Source organism: Bos mutus, chromosome 5, assembly GCF_027580195.1.
Source record: "Bos mutus isolate GX-2022 chromosome 5, NWIPB_WYAK_1.1, whole genome shotgun sequence".
Classification (NCBI taxonomy): domain Eukaryota; kingdom Metazoa; phylum Chordata; class Mammalia; order Artiodactyla; family Bovidae; genus Bos; species Bos mutus.
This window is the reverse complement of record NC_091621.1, coordinates 86,526,556-86,545,159: the sequence shown is the minus strand read 5'-3', so window position 1 is coordinate 86,545,159 and position 18,604 is coordinate 86,526,556. Positions and strand designations below refer to the sequence as shown.

Here is an 18,604-nt window from a genome sequence, read left to right as displayed (position 1 = left end):
GACCACAAACCATTCAGTGATAGGAATAGTTGAGAATTCAGTTTTGTTTTTCTCCTTCCATTTTCAGTTTGATATTATGACATCAATACTTTCAGGATCTACTTAGTAAAAAAAACATAGAGTTGATTAATAAGCCCACTGAATTAAAAATGCTTCTAATAATATATTAACATATTTTGAAATCTTGCATTTATTTACTTCTGTTACTGTTTTTTCCAGAGATTATGTTTAAATTTGAATATATGTTGAGATTATATCATCAGGAAAAATAAGTTTGTATTTAAAAAGTTGAGGACTAAAAGTAACAATGCTGAAATAAAAATAATAGCTGACTTAGGATGGCATTATAGGGTTTTCTCCTTTTTTCCAGGAAATTTAAAAATCTTAGTTTTTTCAATGCAAATAAATAAGCATAGTGTTGATTTTTAAAATTTGAGCTTCAAGTATGTTTTTTTCCCTTTTTTGCAGGCCATGATATATAATAAAATCCTTCGGCTTTCTACATCTAATTTATCCATGGGTGAGATGACCCTGGGTCAGATCAATAACTTGGTCGCCATTGAAACCAATCAGCTCATGTGGTTCTTGTTCCTCTGTCCCAATCTATGGGCCATGCCTGTTCAGGTAGGTCAATATGAGTAAGATTCTCATTTGCTGAGGAAATAATAAGAAATTATCAGTTTTTAAATTTGTTCGCTTTTTCATTTGAAAAGCTAACGTAATTCCAAGAAAATATGGAATGCTGATTTATGGTGGATGACAACGTTTTCCAGAAAAAGTTTGTGTCCTTTTAAAAGTTTGATGACTGTTTCTGGTCAAAAGCGTCTTGGGGCCCCTCTGCAATTTCATGTAGTAAATTGGTTCGACACCAATTGTACACATCATGTTGCTAAAAATAAATTCCTACTCCTTAGCCTTCCCCAGATAAATCATCATGAAATCCTACTGTCACAGCTGAGTTGACTTCCAAATAAACTTAATGGTTGTTCAGTTGCTAAGTCGTGTCCAACTCTCTGTGACCCCATGGACGGCTGCACGCCAGGCTCCCCTGTCCTTCACTGTCTCCCAGAGCGTGCTCAAATTTTTAAACTTAATAATTAAGAAATACTACAATTTCACTAAACAATATTTCCTTTTGTGCAGTGGTCCCCACATGCCTGTTCTTTCACCCCTTGCTTATGTTTTCCTCTAGATCATCATGGGAGTGATCCTGCTCTACAACTTGCTTGGGTCCAGCGCTTTGGTTGGGGCTGCTGTCATTGTGCTCCTCGCGCCAATTCAATACTTCATTGCTACAAAGTTGGCAGAAGCTCAGAAGAGCACTCTTGTAAGTAACATCTCTTGAAACCTTATTAGGAAAATCTAGTAGTGTGGTTTCATTTTTAAATATATAGGAAATTAATACCACTCAGGGTTCTTTGGAAATCATTATACTGAAACGAAATACCAATATTTCTTTTCCGTTCTTGGGCAGTGAATGTGCCCAGGGGTTGCACAACCGTTTTTAAAAGTGGATTTGACATCTAAGATTTAATGACCTTAAACGCTAAATACCACCACAAAGCCTGATGTTTTTACAAGTCATGATGTGATAATGAGGCTTTAGCTCTTGTAGATCACTTACACTTAGCATATACTAGAGAATACACTTACTTGTGCATTTGATTACATATATATTGGATGTCAATTACTTTTTTTTTTTTGACAGCTTTAATTTTTCAGCACTTTATTTATTTATTTTTTATTTGATAAATTTAACGCCTTTTATTGCCATACCTCATTTTACTGTGCTTTGCTTTAGTGAACTTTATAGATACATACATGTTTTTTTTTTTTTCCTTGTTAATTTTCTGTTTAGTTGATCTATCCATAAGTGTGAGTGGGGTATTAAAGTCTCCCACTATTATTGTGTTATTGTTAATTTCTCCTTTCATACTTGTTAAGATTTGTCTTACATACTGCGGTGCTCCCATGTTGGGTGGATATATATTTATAATTGTTATATCTTCTTCTTGGATTGATCCTTTGATCATTATGTAGTGACCTTCTTTGTCTCTTTTCACAGCCTTTGTTTTAAAGTCTAATTTATCTGATACGAGTATTGTGACTCCTGCTTTCTTTTGGTCCCAATTTGCATGGAAAATCTTTTTCCAGCCCTTCACTTTCAGTCTGTATGTGTCCCCTGTTTTGAGGTGGGTCTCTTGTAGACAACATATGTAGGGGTCTTGTTTTTGTATCCATTCAGCCAGTCTTTGTCTTTTGCTTGGGGCATTCAACCCATTTACGTTTAAGGTAATTACTAATAAGTATGATCCCGTTGCCATTTACTTTATTGTTTTGGGTTGAGTTTATACACCATTTTTGTGTTTCCTGTCTAGAGAATATCCTTTAGTATTTGTTGGAGAGCTGGTTTGGTGGTGCAGAATTCTCTCAGCTTTTGCTTGTCTGAAAAGCTTTTGATTTCTCCTTCATACTTGAATGAGATCCTTGCTGGATACAATAATCTGGGCTGTAGGTTATTTTCTTTCATCATTTTAAGTATGTCTTGCCATTCCCTCCTGGCTTGAAGAGTTTCTATTGAAAGATCAGCTGTTATCCTTATGGGAATTCCCTTGTGTGTTATTTGTTGTTTTTCCCTTGCTGCTTTTAATATTTGTTCTTTGTGTCAATTACTGACATAGGACAAATGGATCAAGGAATAAAGGGTCGGATTTAGTGCTTCTGAAATTAAATGTTCTGAGGGTTGAGTCAGATCACGTGATGAGCTATGGAGTTACACTGAAATGTTTCAGTAGCAGCTGCTCTGCCTGACTATGTTCATGGTCAGCTTGGCAAGTAAGAAAAAGCTTGGCTATTGACCCTTTCTGGCTTCAGTTGGGCTTCCCAGGTGGCACAGTGGTAAAGAATCTGCCTGCCAATGCAGGAGATGCAAAAGATGATCCCTGGGTCAGGAAGATCCCCTGGAGTAGGAAATGGCAACCGACTCCAGTGTTCTTGCCTGGAAAATTCCATGGACATAGGAGCCTGGCGGGCTGCAGTCCATGAGGTCGCAAAGAGTTGGACACAACCGAACACACACACACACACACACACAAACACACACACTCTGGCTTCAGTTTGCCGTGAAATCATTTTATTTGAGCAAGAATTGTATTCTATTAAAGAAATATTTGCAAATGATAAAATTATTGACATCATGTTTAGAAATAAAGTTTGATTAAATATGAGCAAGTTTGTCTATAAATCAGGCATGAAATGTAGAGATGCTGCCACTGTGGACCGTTTTCCAAACTGGTGTTTCCACCCTGACAAGCAAGTCCCTTGTCACGCAAATGGTTTTTATCACTTGTTTTTTCTGCTGCTTCTGGTGAGGTTACTCATTACTCTAGGACAGGAATACAGAAAGGTGTGGAAGAGAGACACAAAGAGGGGACATGACAATCTAACATCTGATTCTCATTTTGCCATTCGTACTATAGTCCTTCACTCACCAGCAATCATGGGTAGGCAGTTAAGAGCCTCAAGAGACAAAAAGGTGAAGAAAATCAGATCATTTGCTAATGCCATTTGCAGCAAGAGGGATTTGACGAGATTATCATCATACTAGATGAAGTAAGTCAAAAAGAAAGACAAATATTATATGACAACACTTATGTGTGGAATCTGAAATATGACGCAAATGAACCTATCTATGAAACAGAAACAGAATCAGGGACATAGAGAACGGACAGGTGGTTCACAAAGAGAAGGGCTTGGGAGAGGGATGGAGTGGGAGCCTGGGGTTAGCAGATATGAGGTTTTATATACAAAATGCATAAGATACAAGGTCCTCCTGTATAGCACAGGGAACTGTATTCAATATCCTATGATAAACCATAATGGAAAAGAACATTTAAAAAATAATGTGTATGTATGAATATGTGTGTGTGTATATATATATGTAATTGAGTCAGTTTGTTGTACGGCAGTAATAACGCAATACTAAAACTCAGCTGTACTTCACAAAAGCAGATCATTCGCTGCTTTTGCTTCTTCCTATCTTTTGCCACTCTGCAGCTCCTTTTAAGAGTTCACAGGTGATACTGTACTTTCCTAGTAAATCTAATAGAATTTGGAGGAAGCTGATAGAGTTGACTGAAGAGAGGCTTTTGTATCTGCCATGTCTCTACAGTTAATCCAAGTTGTTAGCAATCAGTAAATCTAATTTAGCAATATGTGAGACCAGGTTTGATCCCTGTGTCAGGAAGATCCCCTGGAAAAGGGAATGGCAACCCACTCCAGTAGTCTTGCTTGGAGAATCCCATGGACAGAGGAGCCTGGTGGGCTACAGTCCATGGGGTTGCAAAGAATTGGATACAACTGAGCAACTAACACAACACAATAACAACAAAATCTAATTTAGGCTCTGTGACAGAGCTTATGAAGAAGGAGGTAAGAATCTCTTGAAGTTAAAGATTATAGGCTTGGTTTCACTAAGTGTCTTATGAAGACTCACAGAGAATACATGCAACAGTGTACACTCACATTCCCAAATCAGTAGTGACCTAACTTTTTTTACATTCATTGTTTCTCATCTCCTAAGCATGAGTAATGGAGCTGAGGGGAGAATTAAATGATTTAGGTATGAGAAGGCACCCTTGGAAATCTCTTTATCAACTCCTTACATGTCTGTATGTGTTTTCTGCAGACATCATTCAAGGAAATTGTATGAAACTTAAGACACTGCTTTTATTTAAACCAAAGCAACAGAAGCATGAACAGTTTTTAGGTGGAAAGAAATTGGAGGCTGTCTCATTCAACTCTTTATTTTCACTTTGGAGGCAGAAGCACAGAGAGTTTCACTATTTCTCCTAGGAATCTCACAGCCATCATTAGAGGCCAAGCCAGGCAGAAATCAAGTTCTTCTCAATCCATATCCAGTAATAGCCTTGCCTCTCTGATTCACTTGGATGCAGCTTGCATTGTTTTTTATTCCTTCCTTTTATAGGATTATTCCACTGAGAGACTGAAGAAAACAAATGAAATACTGAAAGGCATCAAACTTCTAAAGCTGTACGCCTGGGAGCACATCTTTTGCAAGAGTGTGGAAGAGACAAGAATGAAAGAACTCTCCAGTCTCAAAACTTTTGCTCTTTATACATCACTCTCCAGTAAGTTGCTATCGCTCTGAGGACCACCAAAAACATGTGGTCTGTTTGGTGTAACTTACGATCATTGAGACATTGTAGACATCAAAGGAAGTACATTTATTTTCTCCATTTTTGAGGTCCTGTAGCCACTAGCTAAACAAGTTTATTTAAATTTAATTTTTTTTTTGATGTGGACCATTTTTAAAGTCTTTTTGAATTTGTTACAGTATGGCTTCTGTTTTACATTTTGATTTTTTGGCGGTGAGACATATGGGATTTTAGCTCCCAGACCAGGGATCAAACCCACATCTTCTGCATTGAAAGGTGAAGTCTTAGAGACTGGACAGCCAGGGAAGTTCCTATTTAAATTTAAATTAAAGAGCAAAGTCAGGATGAGCTTAAAGTCAAGTAGAACTGAATTTGACTCCTTGCAAGTTTATATCTTTGCCATGTTACTTGACATCTGAAATCCTTGGTTTCTTCATCTGTAAACTGGGGATGGTCTGATCCTTGAAACCCTCGTTTCAGTTGCAGTTGGGATGCATAGTGGGTTTTCAGTAAATATTTGCTTATGGAGAATAGACTTGTGGACCCAGGAGGAGGAAGGAGAGGGTGGAATGAATTGAGAGGATAGCATTGAAACATATACATTACCATACGTAAACTTAGGTAGCAGTGGAAATTTGCTGTATGACACAAGGAGCTCAAATCCAGTACTCTGTGACAATCTAGAGGCGTGAGATCGTCACTCCTCTAGAGGAAAGTGGAAGGTGAGGGGGTGGTTCAAGAGGGAGGGGACATACATATACGTAAGAATGATTCATGTTGATATATGACAGAAACCAACACAGTATTGTAAAGCAATTATCCTCCAATTTTTAAAAAATGTAAATTATAAATATCCATTGTAAAAATATAAATAAATAAATTGATTTGACTATATTACTATTGATCTTATCCCCTAAAATCCTTAAAAATTATCTGCGGTTGTCTTCCCTGTCTCTTGGGGAGCTTATGATATTATATTTCCTTGAAGATTGTACTTGAAATGCCAGTTTTGGAAACTGAAGAGGAAAAAAGTCAGCATTTCCAGGTGAAAAAAGCCAAACTGCATTTACATAAAACCTTCTTTTTCCAGTACATGCTTAAGACTTTTTAAATACAAAGCTTTTTCTCCACAACTCTAATTTTAAAAACATGATTGTTTCAAAAATATTGTTGTTTTCCTCAAAGGGTGACACTGAGTACTTGTAAGAAGAATGAGTTCATATTAGTAGAATTCTTATGAACTTAGCCAAACTACTCCCACTAATGTTTGATTTAGTTTGTATGTCAGTTTTGCTCCTTTCTATTGTTCTCAAGATTTTCAACAACTTTAAGTTTGGAGGTTTATAGATGGTTTCCTCTTGAATTCTGAACTACTTGAGTCCTTAGAGATTATAAACACTTCTTTTTGTGAAATGGATGTAAGGAAAGTGTTTGGTTTATATAGCTCATTTATTTTAGCCCTAATGCTGGATACATTAGAAAGGAAGCAGGAAGGAGATTTATATTCCAGCTCTGCACCACGACTCATACAGTGTCAAAATGCTAGAAGATGAAATGATTGATATCTACTTGCTTATATGATAGAACTGTAAGTCGCTGGCTCCTAAAATCTATTTCCGTCTGCAGTATACTAAAGTTCTCATGGGGTAGATGGATGTGGCCAGAAATGGTGATGATGATAGTAATAGTAATTATGATAATAATAACAAAAACATTTTGAGATACTCAGCCAATTTTGCCATAAATGACTTTACATATTTCATCCTATTTAGTCCTCACAGCAGCCCAGTGATTTTGATTCCATTATTAACTTCATTTTGCAAATTAGAAGATTGAGGTTAGAGCTTAAATAACTTGAATTTCCCCAAATCATCCAGCGGCTAAATAATAGAGGCGGATTGTTTAACTCAACCCAGTTATATAAGATTTGGGTTAGTTCTTGAAAGCCAGAGACAAAGGAGGAGAGGACAGAGGAGACCATACTAGAAACAAAAAGAAATCCTGAAGGTCAAAGAGCATAGTCACATTTTTATGATTATACGCAGCAGGAATTCTTGATGCAATGATGTGAAGTTCCACTTATACCATGTCCAGATTTAATGATTTGATTACTTAGAGTGTTGGTGGTAGTGAAGAGCTTCCACTATGTGAGCTGAATACAACTGGTTGTGAATCTCACCTCTGCCACGTCATAGCAGATTCAGTTCAGTTCAGTTCAGCCGCTCAGTCGTGTCCTACTCTTTGCAACCCCATGAATCACAGCATGCCAGGCCTCCCTGTCCATCACCAACTTTGACCAAATCACTTCTTCTATTCTCCAAGCCTCAATTTTTTTCATCCGTAACATTGGATGATAAAAATCTCTATCATGTGGATTGTGGTAAAGATGATAATAGATTAAAGAATGCTGCAGTTGTTGGTTGACTGTATTCCAGGCAGTACATCAAGCGCTTTGTACTCATTGTGTATAAAGCACCTGGCAAGTGGGCTAGTGTTCAGTAACCTCACTCCCTCAGTTTCCTCCTCTAAAAATTGGTATAATAAAAATAATGCCTTTCTCAGGACTTCCCTGGTGGTCCAGTGTTTTAAGACTTCACCTTCCAATGCAGAGGGTGCAGGTTCAACCCCTGGTCAGGGAGCTAAGATCCTACATCCCTCACAGCCAAAAAACCAAAACATAAAACAGAAGCAGTGTTCTAACAAATTCAGTAAAATACTTCAAAGATGGTTCACATCAAAAAATCTTTTTAAAAAAAAAGGAGAGAGAGGATACCTTCTCACAGGTATAGTGTGAGAATCAAATGAAACAGTGAATGTGGCATGGTTCTGTAACTATTAAAAATATCTTGTAAATGGTATTTGCAGAAAACCATAAAAAAAATGAAATAAAAAAGTCAGCCATACAACATAGTGGTTTTTGTTGGGTCTTGGAGTGCAGGCTGACCTGAAATGAAATCCTGCCTCAGTCCCTTGTCCACTCTGCAACCTTGGTCAGCATTTGGTGGCATCTCGGTTTCCTCATCAGGAAGTTGGGCTGTATTAAGCATGCCTGGGGGAATTAAGTAAGATAATGTACATAAAAATCCTCAATCCATGGTATCGGGAAATATTGAAAAACAAAGTTAAACGGGACAAATGCTAATAGAACAGAAGATCCATCTCTATGAATCAGTGTTCTTGCCACTGGAGATGATATCTGGGGGCAAAAGAAATTCTGTTGAATCATTTCCTAATCTCCACTTCCAAATGGATAAGTGCTGTTTATGGATTTAATTTATTGGCAAAAAAAAGAATGAACAACTTTTATTTTTTCTCTCTTCACTTTGATAGAGTTTTACATGAAGAAGTGGGAAGAACATGAAGCTTTTGACCAGAAAAGTGTGGGTTTTAATCCAAGCTGTGTCATCTCCTAGTTTAGAATCTTGCCTGTTACTCATCCTTGCTGTTTTCTTTATTGCACTGGGGTTGTAATCATTAAATAGGAGAATGCACGTGAAGGTGGTCCTATCATATGTGAGTAATGTGAGTTGCTGGGTAGTGGCAGAGTGAAGTGGTGGTGAGCACGGTCTGAGAAGCCCAGCTGTGATCTCGTGTGTCTCATTCTCATCTTTATGCTGAGGTAGACATGGTCCCACTTCCTGCATTGGGTGCAGAGTGCCAGATAAGTAGTTTTTAATAAAATAGCAGCTGTTCTCGCTCTCCCTTATCAAGAAATTACTTATTTAAAGATATTTAGAATGAGTTATTGGAGAAGGAAATGGCAACCTACCTCAGTATTCTTGCCTGGAGAATCCCAGGGATGGAGGAGCCTGGTGGGCTGCTGTCCACGGGGTCACACAGAGTCGGACACGACTGAAGTGACTTAGCATGCATGCTTGCATTGGAGAAGGAAATGGCAACCCACTCCAGTATTCTTGCCTGGAAAATCCCAGGGATGGAGGAGCCTGGTGGGCTGCCGTCTATGGCGTCGCACAGAATCGGACACGACTGAAGTGACTTAGCAGCAACAGCAGCAGCAGAATGAGTTATAAATAATGATATGGAGGAAAAGAAAGAAATACACTTAGAAAAAAATAAGGTAACACTAGCCTGAAAAAGATGATGGAAACACGGCTCTTCATCTGTAATACTACGACTCTCAGAGCTGTGTTTGGATTGCTGGTACCGTACAAGAATTCAGATTTGGTAGCTAAGCCTCTTCTGGACCTTTAAAAGCACAGGCTAAGTCTGTACATGATGGTAAGGACAGTTCATGAAAGCAGATCGTGAGAGCTGGTGGTGACTTTGGATGGATTCTCTTTTTTATTAATTAATTTTTGTTGGAGGGTAGTTGCTTTACAGTGTTGTGTTAGTTTCTGCTGCACAGCAAACAATGACTCAGCCATGTATACATACGTATAATCCCCTCCTTTTTGAATTTCCCTCCTGTTTAGGACACCAAGGTACTTGAGTCCCCTGTGCTATACCATAGGTTCTTGTTAATTATCTATTTTACACATATATCAGTAGTGTACATGTATCAATCCCAATTTCCCAGTTCCTCCCACCCCACACCTTTCCCCCTTGGTATGTATACATTTGTTCTTTATGTCTGTGTCTTTTTCTGGTTTGCAAATTAAGTCTTCTATACCATTTTTCTAGATTCCACATATGTGCATTCATATACTATATTTGTTTTTCTTTTTCTGACTTTACTCTGTATAGATGGACTCTTCTGAGTGTTGAGAAAATTAGATTCTAGTTCTTGCTCTGCCGTTGCCTGGCTCTATTACCAACAATGCAGTTGCTTTTTGGTCCTCTGTCCCTAAAACTCTATGTTTTATGACAAAATAACTACAAATCATCAACTTGGCTTTTGATTTTTTTTTTCCCCTATTACTTCCAAATGCAAGTATTTTAGCCTAAATCTGAGTTTTTCTTATTTCGGTTCTGTGTATCGTGTTTACCAAACAAGCAGAGGGCCCAAGATATGGAGTTATTTTATCAAACAAAAGGTCTCTAGGTGAAAATTAATATCACTTCGGGAAGGAGATTTTTCACATAATGTCAAATTCTTACTTTTTGTCCGTGTGTGAAAATGAAAGTGTTAACCGCTCAGTTATGTCTTTGCTCCTCTGTCCATGGAATTCTCCAGACAAGAATACTGGAGTGGATTGCCATTCCCTTCTTCAAGGCATCTTCCTGACTCAGGGATCAAACCCAGGTCTCCTGCATTGCAGGCGGATTCTTCACCATCTGAGCCACCAGGGAAGCCCCCTTTATCTGTGTAATATCCCAGTTTTCATATTTTTAAGTTAGTTTAGTGGGGAAAAAATGTAGATTGTAAATACTCTGAAGAATGTGTATTTGTTAAGTTCTAATCACTTAAGTCATTAAAGGATTATTTTATTTAAACTTTGCTCTTTGTAACATTTCATAAAAATATAATTTGGGGGGACTTCCCTGGTGGTCCAGTGCTTAAGACTCCACACTTCCAGTGAATTCCAGGGCAGGGGGTTCCTTGCTGGGGAACTAAGATCCAGCTTGCTGTGTGGCTCAGCCAAAAAAAGAAATCGATGCTCAAAAATAATTTTTCAATAAACTAGAACATTTTCTGGTTAAGACTTATGTGTGGGAGTTCACAACTGTGAACCAAGAAATACCAACTGGGAAATGTTTGTGGACTCAAAGACAAAATGTTATTTAATGCACTCAGTCCTTGATGTCTTCAAGGAAAGTTAAAATAATAATAAATAATTAAAGTTCCTGAAGATATTTCACAGTTCAGTGACACTAATGTCTTTGCTTTCTTTCCACAGTTTTCATGAATGCGGCAATTCCCATAGCAGCTGTTCTTGCTGTAAGTCATGTTTTCTTACCTTTAGAAATGGAACCAAATCAGTGTTTAGAAATGACTTAGCAATAAGCATGTGTGGGTGGTAACATGTATTACTGCCTTTTTGCTGTCTCCGGTTTTCTCTTTGCTGTCTCCACTGTGATGGTTCTAATCTGGGGTTTCTCAGCCATGGCACTATGGAACTTTGGGCCCAATAATTAATTCTTTGTGTGCTCTGCATTAGGATGTCTAGCAGCATCTCTGGCTTCCACTTATTAAATGCCATTAGTACCATCAAAAATATCCCCAGATACTGCCAAATGTGCCCAGGGAGCAAAATTAACAGAGGCTGAGAACTTACTGTTCTAACATCCATGACCTGGTTCCTGGACATTCTTACAACAGGATAGTACTAGATCAACAACCCCAAAATGTTAAATGATTACATTTCAAAAGAAAAGGACAAACCCAGGAACTGGTATTACATTTAGAAATGTAAGTTTGCCTTGGATACCAGTGTTGGCGATTTTAGGAAAGAGCCACAATAGGGACCCCCAAACTATGGAATTTTCTTTTTTCTTTCTCAAAAAATTTAGTACTGGTTGGAAAGAGCCTGACTAGGTGTTAAGAATTCTGGATTCTCTCATAGTTATTCCCCCTTTTCAGTAATTTGACAGAAGTCAGTTTTCTGATCTTTAGAATCTGGCCCTTTTCACAAGTTTACTGCTAGAACTAATGTAGACCATTAAGTACTCTAGTATTTTAGTACTTAAGTACTCACGTGTTGTTCTTCTTAAGGAGAAATTTGGATGAAGTAATAGTATTTTTCAGAGTTGCAGTGGGCATTCTGGCATAGAAGAAGGTGTTCAGTTTGCAAAATTTAATGTATTTGTGAAACCTTCTCCAGCTTTCCCTAACACCCTTTCTTCGCACAGACGTTTGTGACCCACGCATATGCCAGCGGGAACAACCTCCAACCTGCAGAGGCCTTTGCTTCGCTCTCACTCTTCCACATCCTGGTCACCCCTCTCTTCCTGCTCTCCACCGTGGTCAGGTTTGCAGTCAAAGCCATCGTCAGGTATGTGCTGGAATGTCCGGGTTTTTTGCTTGATTACAGAAATACTACTTGCTCCTGTTGGCACTGGTTTAGGCACTTCTGTTGTGTCCAACTCTTTGCGACCCCACAGACTGTAGCCCGGTAGGCTCCTTTGACCACAGGATTCTCTGGGCAAGAATACTGAAGTGGGTTGCCATGCCTTCCTCCAGGGAATCTTCCCGACCCAGGGATTGAACCTGCATCTCTTACGTCTCCTGCATTAGTAGGCAGGTTCTTTACCACTAGCAACACCTTGGAAGCCCACATGCTCATGATAGTAAGTTAGAAAATGTATAAAAAGAACATCTTAATCACTGCCCAGAGATTACTTGGTATCAGAGATAACTTGTTAAAACTTTGCTATGAGACCTTTCAGTCCCTTATTTCATGTAAAAATAATTATTCTAAAATAAAAAATTTTTGAATTTTTTGGTTATTTTCTCCCTCATTAAGACCATAGGCATGATATTTACTGGCTACATGATATTCCATTGTTTGGAAGTATTTGAATTTACTTAACGGTTACCACTTTATTGGACATTTAGAATATTTCTGTTTTCACCCTAACATAAATAATGTCTGAGAGAAGCATCTCTTTATCTTCAAACTTTCCTCTGATTATTTTTTAAAGTCAGATTTCTAGAAGTGTCAACACTCATCCTGATAAGTGTGCATCTTCTTAAGGCCCTTAATGAGTATGGCCATGTGGTTTTCCCTTACAGGAGATATAGGTCAAAAAGTGTAACAGGTTTTTAAGATTTTTTTAATGAGTATAGCCATAATGTTTTCCAGAAAAGCTGGGCCAATTTATATTTTTACCAACAGTGATAATGTTCACATCAACACATATTTTCTGTTTTATGTTAGTTTAGTTTGGCAAAGAAAAAATAAATAAAATTCCAGACTCACAGTCTCTGCAAATGGGAAGACTTTGCAGAACTGAGTGCAGTGTTTTGTTCACTTTAAGTATATTTTTATAGTGTTTCTAATCAGTGTGGACCTCACCTTCGACTCACAGTGTCCCATAGTACACAGCTACAAAAAGATGTGATCTGATAGCAATCACTTCCCACCATTCTGACTTGTGTTATATAATACATGTGTTAGAAAACTATTATACTGCACCGTGTGTGCTTTAGTCTACTATATTTGATAGGCATTCTTAAGATAGTATTTTGCTTTTTGCTATGAAGTTTTATAAACCTTATAAAACCTCAGCATGTTTCATAAACAGTATTTATCATATTTATATCTGGCCTTTGGAAAAAAAAAAACCAAGATGTTGCAATACAGAAAGAAAACTGGAAAACTGAAGCCTTAACTATACTAAGTGTAGTGTTGCCATTGCTAGTAATATGGAGCATCTATCATAAGACCTTTAAAAATGAGGTAACTTTCACAATGTTTATGTATTATTGAGAAAACTGGTATTTAATATTCAAAATAACAGAAGCTCCAGTTTTAGGCAATAGTATATAGTGACTTAATGACTTAACACAAAATGTCATTATGATGTGTGTAACTTGTGTTAGTTGCTCAGCCGTGTCCGACTCTTTGTGACCCCATGGACTGTAGCCTGCCAGACTCCTCTGTCCATACTGTTCATGGAATTCTCCAGGTAAGAATACTGGAGTAGATAGCCATTTCCTTCTCCAGGGAATCTTCTTGACCCAGAGATTGAACCCAGGTCTCCTGTACTGCAGACAGAATCTTTTACCATCTGAGCCACTAGGAAGCCCCAAAGGTTAGCTCACTGCATTGTCCAGGAAATGAACCCAGGTCAACTGCTTGGGTAGATGGGTGAATTTAACTAAGATGACCATTATTTCTACTACTGTGGGCAAGAATCCCTTAGAAGAAATGGAGTAGCCATCATAGTCAACAAAAGGGTCCAAAATGCAGTTCTTGGAGGCAATCTCAAAAAAGACAGAATGTTCTCTGTTTGTTTCCAAGGCAAGCCATTCAATATCACAGTAATCCAAGTCTATGCCCCAACAAGTAATGCTGAAGAAGCTGAAGTTGAACTGTTCTATGAAGACCTACAAGACATTCTAGAACTAACACCCAAAAAAGATGTCCTTTTCATTATAGGGGACTGGAATTCAAAAGTAGGAAGTCAAGAAACACCTGGAGTAATAGGCAAATTTGGCCTTGGAGTAAAGAATGAAGCAGGGCAAAGGCTAACAAAGTCTTGCCAAGAGAATGCACTGGTCATAGCAAATACCCTCTTCCAACAACACAAGAGAAGACTCTACACATGGACATCACCAGATGGTCAACACCAAAATCAGATTGATTATATTCTTTGTAGCCAAAGATGGAGAAGCTCTATATAGTTAGCAAAAACAAGACCAGGAGCTGACTGTGGCTCAAATCATGAACTCTTTATTGCCAAATCCAGACTTAAATTGAAGAAAGTAGGGAAAACCACTAAACCATTCAGGTATGACCTAAATCAAATCCCTTATGATTATACAATGGAAGTGAGAAATAGAGTCAAGGGATTAGATTTGATAGAGTGCCTGATGAAACTATGGATGGAGGTTTGTGACATTGTACAGGAGGCAGAGATCAAGACCATCCCCAATGAAAAGATCAGAAGGAGGCCTTACAAATAGCTTAGAAAAGAAGAGAAGCAAAAAGCAAGGGAGAAAGGAAAGATACACCCATTTGAATGCAGAGTTCCAAAGAATAGCAAGGAGAGATAAGAAAGCCTTCTTCAGTGATCAGTGCAAAGAAATGGAGGAAAACAATAGAATGGGAAAGACCAGAGTTCTTTTCAAGAAAATTAGAGATACCAAGGGAATATTTCATGCAAAGATGGGCACAGTAAAGGACAGAAATGGTATGGATGTAACAGAAGCAGAAGATATTAAGAAGAGCTGGCAAGAATACACAGAACTATACAAAAAAGATCTTCACAACTCAGATAAACACGATGGTATGATCACTCACCTAGAGCCAGATATCTGGAATGCAAAGTCAAGTGGGCCTTAGGAAGCACCACTACAAACAAAGCAAGTGGAGGTGATGGAATTCCAGTTGAGCTATTTCAAATCCTAAAAGATGATGCTGTGAAAGTGCTGCACTCAATGTGCCAGCACATTTGGAAAACTCAGCAGTGGCCACAGGACTGGAAAAGGTCAGTTTTCATTCCAATCCCAAAGAAAGGCAATGCCAAAGAATGCTCAAACTACTGCACAATTGCACTCATCTCACACACTAGCAAAGTAATGCTCAAAATTCTCCAAGTCAGGCTTCGAAAGTACGTGAATCATGAACTTCCAGATGTTCAAGCTGGTTTTAGAAAAGGCAGAGGAGCCAGAGATCAAATTGCCAACATCCACTGGATCATTAAAAAAGCAAGAGAGTTCCAGAAAAGCATCTATTTCTGCTTTATTGATGATGCCAAAGCCTTTGACTGTGTGGATCACAATAAACTGTGGAAAATTCTTCAAGAGATGGGAATACCAGACCACCTGACCTGCCCTTGAGAAATCTGTATGCAGGTTGGGAAGCAGTTAGAACTGGACACGAAACAACAGACTGGTTCCAAATAGGGAAAGGAGTATATCACAGCTGTATATTTGTCACCCTGCTTATTTAACTTATATGCAGAGTACATCATGAGAAATGCTGGGCTGGAGGAAGCACATGCTGGAATCAAGATTGCTGGGAGAAATATCAATAACCTCAGATACACAGATGACACCACCCCTATGGCAGAATGCAAAGAACTAAAGAGCCTCTTGATGACAGTGAAAGAGGAGAGTGAAAAAGTTGGCTTAAAGCTCAACATCCAGAAAACTAAGATCATGGCATCCGGTCCCATCACTTCTTGGCAAATGTGTGGGAAAACAGTGGAAACAGTGACAGACTTTATTTTTGGGGCTCCAAAATCACTGGAGATGGTGACTGCACCCATGAAATTAAAAGACACTTGCTCCTTGAAAGAAAAGTTATGACCAACCTGTCTAATAAGACAGCATATTAGAAAGCAGAGACATTACTGTGCCAACAAAGGTCTGTCTAGTCAAGGCTATGGTTTTCCCAGTAGTCATGTATGGATGTGAGAGTTGTACTATAAAGAAAGCTGAGCAATGAAGAATTGATGCTTTTGAACTGTGGTGTTGGAGAAGTCCCTTGGACTGCAAGGAGATCCAACCAGTCCATTGTAAAGGAAATCAGTCCTGAATATTCATTGGAAGGACTGATGCTGAAGCTGAAACTCCAATACTTTGGCCACCTCATGTGAAGAACTGACTCATTGGAAAAGATCTGGATGCTGGGAAAGATTGAAGAAAGGAGAAAGGGATGACAGAGGATGAGATGGTTGGATGGCATCACCGACTTGATTGACATGAATTTGAGTAAACTCCAGAAGTTGGTATTGAGCGAGGAGGCCTGGTGTTCTGCAGGGGGTCACATGGGGTCACAAAGAGTTAGACATGACTGAGTGACTGAACTGAACTATGCATCTGCTTGGATGCAGCTATGCTCACCACTATACTGCCACACCTTATCTTATTATAAATCAAATTGTGATTGGTTATGCTGATTCATATCATGATCATTACAATCCTATCCTGTAAGATATGTCATTAGGAACAGACTCTGGGGCTGTTCAGCATTTAAAGCTCAGGCCCTCTGGACTCATCTGCCCTCATTTTCTTTACTCATTTTCTGCCTCCTGAAACACTCATACGGATCACTGACTGATTTCTGTAGCACCACTTCCAAATTAGGCAGTGCCCTGGAAGAGAAGCCACTTCAAACAATAAAACTGATAAATGGCCAGAGTCTGCTATTTTGGTTCTTATTTTCATTTTCTCCATTTAATAGTTGCCCCTCTCATTGCTGCCTTCTTAATCGAATTTGACTTTGTGCTACAAGTGGAGATAGAAAACAGTTGATAACTAATAATAGATCACTCCTCTGAAATCAGGAGGTTACTGAGCAGTGAAAGGACTTTAACTATGTTACTATGAAAAAAAAACTAATTAATCTAGGGGTGTGTGTTTCCCCAAGTCCACAGTATATAATCCTGCTGTAGTGCATCCTACTGAAACTGAGAGTGGATCATAATCCCTGTGTATTTGTGCATTGCACTCTCTCTTCTGTATGTTCCAGGGAACAGGCATTTGCCAGTTTGATAAAGACCAGTCCGTTTTCAGGGCTCAGCTCCAGATTTCCCAAGCCATAGGCCAAATGAAATCAGCTTATAAAAGCTTGCTTCTCTAAAGTGAATTTCAGTGGTTGATTTGTGGGTCCTAGGGAAATGACCAGTCAACAGAAGAGGCCAGTGCTTTTTCCCACTGTATGCTGGTTCTTGGAACCTAAATGAGCATTTTTCCCGGTGTGGACTGGGCTCGGCATTTTCCTCTGCGCCTGGGATCCCATGACCAGTCTTGAATGCCAGTTGGCGCACAGCGAGTTGAAGCAGCCTGTTTATAATTGGAGACTTTGGTTAGCTGATTTTGAAACTGCTTCTCAGGACTGTAGAAGTTATTTGCTACATTCAGATGCATTCTGAGATTTGGTGGGTCAGAACGGGGTGCACCATATACCCCGACGTGTGCTACATGTGCATGGAGGAGACGTCTGAACTTCTCTGCTATAGGGAAATTCTGTGCCATGGGAAATGTGTTGCCTTGAGAAAATTCTATGCTTTCTTTTAAAAATGTTTAGCTTGTTAGATTCAATTGCTTGTGGTGCTCAGTGGGTGGGACCTTATACCTACATAATAAAATGGAAGAAAGAGGCAATTAAAGATTCAGGTTATCACTTCTTAACTCCAGCATTCTACATCATTTGAGTTCTTTTGACCTTTTACGATGATATGTTCCAGCCTGCATTTGCAAAACAGAAGGAAAGAAGTGAAGAAAAAGTAGGAAAGTCACTAATTTCTTAAATATTAAAATACTTGAATAAGAGTGGTCTTTTTCTGGATGCTTGCCTTTCTTGTCCTCTTTAGTTTCTTTGTAAGAAAATAGTTAATGTAAATTGCTTTTCTGGAGGAAAATGTCAGTTGCTATGTTGTATCCTTTATAAATAATTTGAGTTTAGGTTTCTGGTATTTGAAGTATAATGCAGTATCTATGTCCAAAGATGTCATTTGCCAAGGAAAAAATGTGTAAAACGAATCCCTTGCTTTGTTGGAAGATAATTTTTTGTCCTTTCTCTCATGTACCTCCCAGAGGAAAGTATATTTGGCTAGTCTACTGTGATTACCTTCAATCAAATAAATTGTTACTGATATTTATCACAGAGCCTGCTCACAGGTTGACCTGGTCTGCATTTACAAAACTTTCATGGTTCCAACAAGAAAAACATGTAACTGCCAGTAAAAAAATCAGTTATTCCCCCAAAACATAGTACCTGTCCGAGATACTCATGTGTATGTATATGCTCAGTCATGTCTGACTCTGTGACCTCACAGACTGTGTAATCCACCATCCTCTGTCCATGGGATTTCCCAGACAAGAATACTGGAGTGGGTTGCCATTTTCTCCTCCA

General features: G+C 38.6%; 1 protein-coding gene across 6 annotated transcripts in view; it reads left to right on the top strand.

The window, feature by feature from the left end:
• Positions 1 to 18,604, top strand: part of ABCC9 (ATP binding cassette subfamily C member 9) — a 157,492-nt gene that overhangs the window by 28,403 nt on the left and 110,485 nt on the right. For all 6 annotated transcript variants that reach the window (XM_070371173.1, XM_070371169.1, XM_070371170.1 and 3 more), the window contains 5 exons: positions 469 to 624; positions 1,193 to 1,327; positions 4,988 to 5,150; positions 10,976 to 11,016; positions 11,928 to 12,070. In XM_070371173.1, the coding sequence (XP_070227274.1) occupies positions 469 to 624; positions 1,193 to 1,327; positions 4,988 to 5,150; positions 10,976 to 11,016; positions 11,928 to 12,070 (638 nt within the window). The remainder of the gene's footprint in view (positions 1 to 468; positions 625 to 1,192; positions 1,328 to 4,987; positions 5,151 to 10,975; positions 11,017 to 11,927; positions 12,071 to 18,604) is intronic.